This window comes from Metopolophium dirhodum, chromosome 9 (assembly GCF_019925205.1).
Source record: "Metopolophium dirhodum isolate CAU chromosome 9, ASM1992520v1, whole genome shotgun sequence".
NCBI lineage: Eukaryota > Metazoa > Arthropoda > Insecta > Hemiptera > Aphididae > Metopolophium > Metopolophium dirhodum.
In genome coordinates, this window is record NC_083568.1 from 16289627 (window position 1) to 16298029 (window position 8403).

The following is an 8403-nucleotide window of genomic DNA, read 5'->3' on the forward strand; positions in this document are numbered from 1 at the left end:
CACTCTATTTTCATATTTTTGAATAAGTACCGTTATTACATATTTATTTTGATACCCATTTGTCTACAACAAAATTATTTTTACTTGGTACTACACTACTATCGATTATTATTAGAACACATCAATATTCCAAGGACGTAAATAACAATTTCACGATACACGGGGCGCGGAACCGATATCGACACGTCGTATACGATCGTCAGCGTCGCGGCTCAGTTTTAGGCAGTTTTAGCGCAAAAACATACTATATTATGCAATGTGCAGTATGCACAATGCACATCATAAATAGGCACTTCACGTGTTATATGTTAATATTATCACTGCAGGCCTCAGGTATACTAGTTAGGTAACAATAAATTATGATGTATAATTTATTTATTAAATATATAACAACTTACTCTGAAACACTTATAAAGTATAAACCCGCAAATTGTTATTAATTTCAGAAATTCTATTTCTATATTAACAGGTATTGCGAATGAAATGCGAATTGCGATTAGCTTTTCAATAATAATTGAACGCAGGTAACGGGCTCATTGACGATTACATGGAAATTAGAATTTGGATTTTTGGAATTTTTTTTATGACGATTCTGTTGTACACATAAGAATTATATATAGGTATATACAGGGCCGTATTACCCAATAGGCACTATAGGCACTGTGCCTAGGGCCTACGAACATTTTAGGGCCTACGAAAATGAAATTTTTGGTTACGATTTTTCTGTAATATTTTTTTTTAAAGTTAATTAACTATTTGTAGATGTTAGCACAACAAATAAAATATTTTTTATAATATTTCTCGTATATTTATATTTAATGTTCGTTATCGTAATTCGTAATAATCACTTAATGAAATCAGATTGGATAAACCATAAACCGATAAAATGCATACGGTATACGGGAAAACGACTGTGTATGATGAATGAAACGACGATTTCTGTTTAGAATATTTTTGGAAATAATACAAAAATAATATCATTTACGTAATATAAATAATATTTATCGACCGCGGACTCACCCACACACACACACACACGCGTGGACATTATATGCGGGACTTGTTCGGTCGGTATCGCCATTCGCCGTATCGAAACGATAAGACAACATTTAATTATTCTTAAGTAATCCTTGTCAATATTGTTATTTGTTCGTAGCAGTCCGCAGTTCCGTACTATAAATTATAATATCATTATTCATTAATATCGTTTATTGTCAATTGTAAATCCAGTATAGTGAACTTTAAACGGAACAATCTCTGAACAGGTACTTTAAAATTTTAATCTATATCTTACGTTAGATAATATATTAAAATAACATCGTATTTAAAATTATATCATATACTGATATACTCTTATAAATGTTTATGTATACATTATTAGAGTAGAACTAGTAGAAGTAATATTGAAATGTCTGGTGATGGGTACAAAAGGATGCACGAAAGTGGTTCTACTAAAAGAAAAAAGAAAGAAAAACGAGATTTATACATCAGTCAACAAATGGGGTCCATGAGCAAATTCATAATAACACAAAATCGTTCTAATGCAGGTACAAGTACAAACCAAATTGAGATTTCAAATAAAAATCAACTAATAAATATTATGACAGATGAATCTAAAATTGAAGGTAATTTATTAGGTTCATCTCCTAAGAAAACTGAACCAAATTTGACAACTCCCTTAAACGAAACTACAAGTGTTATAACTGAATCTATACCAGATAAAGTTAAATCCAATCTGACCGACCTTAGTAATTTAAAATTTAGTAACGATCCTGCACATTGGGAAATTAACGCTGATCTGATTTCTTATTTTTCTGAAAATATTCCTATTCAAAATGTGGATGCAGATTTAACTGTATCTGCTAGACAATTTGGTAAAAAAATGAGATATTTCAGAAAGGAATATTTTTCACGAGCATTAGGAAATGGTGAGTGTGTAAATCGAGACTGGCTGATATATTCGCCATCCACTGGATCAGTGTATTGCTATGTGTGTAAAATTTTTCGTCATTTGCAAAGTAGTGATAAATTAACACTTGTGCATCAATTCGAAAGTGGTTTTGATGATTGGAAAAATATTAATGTTAGAATGGAAACTCACGAACAATCTAATGACCATTTTAACTCGATAAAAAAAATGGTAGACCTTCAAAAATGTAAAAAAATAGATGTGGAATTAATAAATCAGTATAATAAAGAAAAAATGTATTGGATTCAAGTTTTAAGACGAGTTATAGCAGTAATTAAGTTCTTATCGTCTAGAGGATTAGCTTTTAGAGGAGATTCGGAAGTATTTGGCTGTCCAAAAAATGGTAACTATTTAGGTTGCCTTGAACTTCTTTCTAATTTTGATCCTTTTCTTGAAGAGCATATAAAAAAGTTCGGAAATCCTGGCAAAGGAAATATATCATATATGTCATCTACGATTTGCAACGAATTTATAGACATTCTTGCTACTACTCTAAATTTAAAAATTGTTTCTGAAATAAAAGAATCAATATATTTCGGTATTAGTATTGATTCGACGCCCGACATAGCGCACATCGATCAGTTAACGATCATTATTCGTTACACCACCATTGGTCAAGGAAAAGTCGTAGAGAGATTTCTTGGCTTTGTTCCTATTGAACAGCATGATGGTAAATATCTTTTTAATGTATTGACTAAATTGCTTAACGATAACAATATTGACATATCAAATTGCCGTTCTCAGTCTTACGACAATGCGAGTAATATGAGTGGAATATACTCAGGAGTTCAAGCTCTTTTTCGTGAAGTAAATAAATTGGCCGAGTGGGTTCCCTGTGCTGCACATAGTTTAAACTTGGTAGGATCTGTTACTGTTGAATGTTGTACTGAAGCCATTAAATTTTTTAGTGTGGTTCAGTCAATTTATACGTTTTTGGCAGCATCACCTCAAAGATGGTCTATAATGTTAAAAAATATGAAGGAGTCTGTTTTTGTAGTTAAAAGTCTGTCTGAAACAAGATGGTCCGCGCGTAGTGATGCAACGAAGGCATTATCACTTAATTATGAAGAAATCCGTCAGGCTTTGATTGATATTTCATTATCAGAAAGACAACCTCCTAATGCTGTTAATGAAGCTAAGTCACTTGTTAAAAAACTCAATCGTCTTGAAACTGTTCTAATGTCTAATATTTGGAATGACATTTTACAACAAATTAATATTGTAAACAAATCGTTACAAACACCCGGTATTGAGATATGTACTGTCGTTAACCTCTATAACAGTCTTATATTATGTTTTAAAAAAATGAGAAGCGCCGAAGAATTTGATTTATTTGAAGAAAAAGCAAAAAAAAGAGTTTCTGGTTTGTCTGATTATTCTGAAATGGAATCTAGAAAACGTAAACATAAAGTCTCGATAAATGATGGCAATGCAATTGATGCTGTTGATCAAATGAGTGCTAGAGATAAATTCAAAACTCAAACATTTTATGTAATAATTGATAAATTGATTGTTGAAATGGAAAAACGAAAAAAAGCTTATTTAAAATTAGACGAAAGATTTAATTTTTTAACTAACGAGAGTTTAAAAGATGAAGAAATAAAAATAAAGGCAAATAATTTAGTTGAAGCCTATAAAACCGATTTAGAATCTTCATTTGTTAATGAGTTTTTGATTTTTAAGAGCTTTCGAGAAACTGGGATGTCTGTTAATGAAATGCTAATTAAACAAATAAATACCAAAATGGTAACAAGTTTTCCAAATGTAAACATTGCTTTTAGGATATATTTATCAATTTTTGGGACTTCGTGCGAAGGTGAAAGATCATTTTCAATTTTAAAGAGGGTTAAGAACTGGCAGCGGTCAACTATTGGACAAGATAAATTATCATCATTATCGGTACTTGCAATTGAACACGAATTACTCCAAGACATCGATACCGAAAAAGTTATAGAATCATTTGCAAACAAAAAATATCGTAAAAAACATTTGTAACAATAAATTTATATTAAGACATATTCTACATAATACTGTTATTTTTAAATTGTTACAATAAATTATCTTGTTTTATATTTAAATACAAAGAACAAAATGAAAAATGGTATAAAATAAGTTGTTTTGTATGGTTCCTGCAGTTTAATTTTAAATAATATATTTTGAGTAATGTAAAATGTATTTTTAGATGTGTTAAAATTGTCATTAGATAAAGTTATGATTATAAAGTTAATAATTGATTTTCAGGTTGTAAATATTTTTGATTTTAAAGACTTAAAACACTGCGAAAAACACTACCTCTCCCAAAAATTAGGTTTCTTAATCATTTAAATACTGAACACTACAGAACCGTATATTAGCACATGATGGGTAATAAAGAACTGTGCCTAGGGCCTACGATAGTGTTAATCCGGGTCTGGGTATATATATATATATATAGGAATTATAGGTCTACGATTTAATAATAATTATTTGTTATTACTTAGTAGTGATTACCTACTATATAATAAAGAAAAAATATCTATTGAATTTTTTAACCGAAAAAAAACGTAAAAATCTCTACATCAAAATAAAGGTTTCGGTTTAAGTTTCGGTTCCTAAAAAAATTTATTTAAGGGTTCCGGTCCGGTTTCGGTCCCAAGATTTTCAAAAGGTTTCGGTCCAAAACCGGTCTATTTCGGTACGGTTCCAGTCCCTGATCATAATAATATATGGCATCATCATGCATCATACATCTTATTAATTTTAAGGGGATTGCAAACAGTCAGTTATCATTTTAAATGTACCAATCGCTTATCAATCATAGTATCATACCAGTATATAAATAAGGCCTGATCAATCTAAAGTCGCCCTAATATTAACGAAATCAAATCAGTTTTCAGAAGTGTTATCACTCCGTTACTACTATAACACTACACTCTACAGTCACACACGTCTAATGATCACTAGCTACCTACTCATACATTTACAGACCCACTTGCATGCAATTTGAAAATTATAAACTTTAAACTCATTCAAAGCTGTCCATTTGTAATTGAATGTCTCTATAATACGAATTTGTTGTCAATGAGACTTCATAATGTTATAGAAGTTTCACAGTATATTATAATTATTTTTGTAGAAATATAATTTAGTACATAACTATATAATATTATGTAATATGTTACTATTATACCTATGTTATAGTGATAATTGTATGATCAATTATCACGACGATTTTAACGATGGTTAGCGTAATATATTTTAATATTAGTACAAAATATGAATTTTATACGATTTATAAAAATATTATTACTAAAGACCGGATTTATATGTTTTTACATATCGTTACTGGGTCTATGCAGTCTTATGAGAGTAAAAAATGTGGATGATTTGTTCAATTCTGAATGCATAGAAAAAAGTTTTTTTTGCATATTTGAGAATATTTTATGGGTTAGAGAATATTTAACTCATTTAGCATATTTTGGAATATTTCGTAAATTGTGAGAAAAAATTTGTATTTATTTTTAATTTTAATATTACGGTAGGTAGGTACCCAGAAAAATTTTTTTTGAACATTTACAATTTTTTATTTTATCATTTCCAATTCTTACTAAAGTGCAATAATATTCCATTAGAATACGAAACTTTAAATAACTAATAGTTAACTCACTATTAATATAAAATTGAAAAAAAAAAAAATTTTAAATGCATATTAAAGTAAATATAATGATGTTTAATGATTATTTTTGCTTTTTTTGTATATTTTGCATATTTTTTAAATTTTTAAGAGAATATAATGAGAATATTTCAAGGTTTTTTCGAGAATATTAGCATCATATTTAAGGTATTTTAAGAGAATATAAATCCGGTCTTTAATTATTACTATTTAACAACTTTCGGGGTGGTTATAACCCCCTAACCTACCCCCCCACACATCCACACACACCTAGATAAACCACTGATTATTATTATACATTCATAATATACCCAATAAGTAGTTACAACTTATAATATTAGAAATATTTTATATATTAAATTGAACTCATCATATTTTAATGATTCTTCAGGTTTCTATTATAATGATCAAGTATAGGGGAGAAATGTGGGGGGGGGATTTCATTTATATGGACACCTATTTATGTTGAATACATCGTTTGCCGAACGAGTTTAATTCAGACTTGTTAAGTATTCGTATAATTATAATAACTTCTCAAATAGTTTTTGAAGGGGTATTTTAAATACTTTTTCTTTATATTTTATTCCCGAATACATTTTAGATTCTGAGCGGATAAATTAATGTATTGATCTTACTTACTTACTTACTTACTTACTTGAAATGATTAGTAAGTTTCAACACTTTCCATTTCAACGCCATTTAAATTGCTGCAGGTAAATGCTGTTAGATCAATTATTAATTTTCTTATGTATAATATAATAAATGTTTCAATATTATGCGTATACGTAATCCCCAACAAAAACATAACAGTGAAAAAAGGCCAAGTTCCAAACTCCCTCCCAAAAAAGTCGGCCTATCAAAGTAGTGAAATCTACATTGTGGCCAAGTCTGCTATTTTTTAATTCATAACCTCAATGCACTCCTACATTAAAGAGCAACACTTCTCTTTTATTTGTATTGTTTAACACTTGGTCAGTTTCTGAATGAGGAATAAACTAGACTTGGCCGTAATGTAGATACCACTACTTACTATGATTCGCTGTATTTTTTGAGAAGAAATCTAAACCTTTTACTTTTTTCTGAATCTTCTTCTCCCCATCACCCTCGTAAGTCATAAGTGAGCACATTCGATAATGATGTTTTATTCCTCATTCAGAAACTGACCAAGTGTTAAACAATACAAATAAAAGAGAAGTGTTGCTCTTTAATGTAGGAGTGCATTGAGGTTATGAATTAAAAAATAGCAGACTTGACCACAATGTAGATTTCACTACTTTGATAGGCCGACTTTTTTGGGAGGGAGTTTGGAACTTGGCCTTTTTTCACTGTTATGTTTTTGTTGGGGATATCATTTATTTTTGCGGGCTTCAGCGTCGTGGACGACGTGTCGTTATTATTTATTTATTTTTAATTTTTAATTTTTAATTTACTTATTTATTTTTTTTAAATTAATTTTTTTATACGTCGTAGATTTTCTCTTGTAAGACGTTTGGGTTTCTGTTGAGGAGCTGAGAAATTGGACTCTTGAGAGTTGTCAATACCAGGCAAAGATACCCAAGTACGGTCTTTTATTTTTCGTCGTCGAGACTTTTTAGATGGAATGTCTGTTAAGTCTGGCCTATTCAAAGTTCTTAGACAGTTATATTCAACAATGGCACTATTCTTGGCTTTCACCTGACAGGGATCAAAATTAATTAAGTGAACTCCCTGGATGCTCGTCACCCTGGAGAGGGCCACGTACGCTTGAAAGTAAACGTTTATGCGTGCTAAGCGTGCCACTTCATACGTTTAGAAATACACACTCTGGAGAGGCATTCATTTTGAAAAAAATTCAATTTTGAGATTTTTCCGTTTAGTTACACTGTAAAATCTACCTTTGTGCCAAATTTCACGTTTCTATCTATACGGGAAGTGTCTTATAATTTTGATGATCAGTGAGTGAGTGAGTGAGTGAGTGAGTCAGTCAGTGAGTCAGTAACAATATTGCAAATTTTGAAATCCTGCCATTTTGAAATGGTACAATATTAAGGGCTCATTTTCTTACAGCGTCCTAAGCTACTAGAGGTTAATCTATGTTTTAAATTTCAAAAGTTTATCTTAAGAGGAAACAGAGATATATGGGTTAGAAAAAAAGGGTAAATTGGTTCGTGTAAAGATACACTGGCATTGCTGTAACTTGGCCTGGTGCACTGCCGTGCGCTCAGATAACTAGTAAACATATATAATATCTATATTTATAGATTACGTTTGAATAATATTAATAAATACGTAATATTGATAAACAGTATTCATTGACAATACCTTTAACCTTTACGTTTATCCATATGACGTATCTAATCGCGCGTGCAGGTTATTTTAATACGTAATTCAATAGGACTTAAATATAATATTATAATAATAATTGACATTTGGGCGAGTAGTTCAATTTTATTAGTTCTTATATTGTAATAAAAATTGTTTCACACTGTTACTGCACGGCACGACAAAATATTACATTATTAGTTTCTTTGAAGTAATTCACATTGATACGGACGACACCGTACCGTCAAGTTACAGCACAGACCAACTATCATCCGAATGATAACAGTAACCTACTGTACGGCAGAGCGTCATCCACTTACCTTCTTTTTTTTAAACTTATGTAATTCAACAGTTTTAAAACGTGACAGTGGTGCGATCAGAACTTGTCAGCCGAACTTAGTTTTGAAGTTGTATACCTTAAGAAAGTTTCAAATTCTATGTTTTTACGCATTTGCACAATGCTGTTTTTATGTTATACTAA

General features: G+C 30.3%; 1 protein-coding gene across 1 annotated transcript; it reads left to right on the plus strand.

The window, feature by feature from the left end:
* The first annotated feature begins 637 nt into the window (after nt 1–637).
* On the plus strand, nt 638–4662 carry LOC132952488 (zinc finger MYM-type protein 1-like). Its single transcript, XM_061024794.1, has 4 exons — nt 638–1265; nt 1382–3460; nt 3653–3947; nt 4580–4662. The coding sequence occupies exons 2-4, from the start codon at nt 1409–1411 to the stop codon at nt 4660–4662; spliced, it is 2430 nt and encodes an 809-aa protein (XP_060880777.1). The 5' UTR covers nt 638–1265; nt 1382–1408.
* The last annotated feature ends 3741 nt before the right edge of the window (nt 4663–8403 follow it).

Excerpts from the sequence above, each read along its gene's own strand:
- LOC132952488 (XM_061024794.1), top strand. The coding sequence starts at position 1,409 with ATGTCTGGTGATGGGTACAAAAGGATGCACGAAAGTGGTTCTACTAAA. Across the intron at positions 3,461-3,652 it reads TCAAAACTCAAACATTTTAT|AGCTTTCGAGAAACTGGGAT; the intron begins GTAATAATTGAT and ends TTGATTTTTAAG. Across the intron at positions 3,948-4,579 it reads ATTTGCAAACAAAAAATATC|GGTTCCGGTCCGGTTTCGGT; the intron begins GTAAAAAACATT and ends AATTTATTTAAG.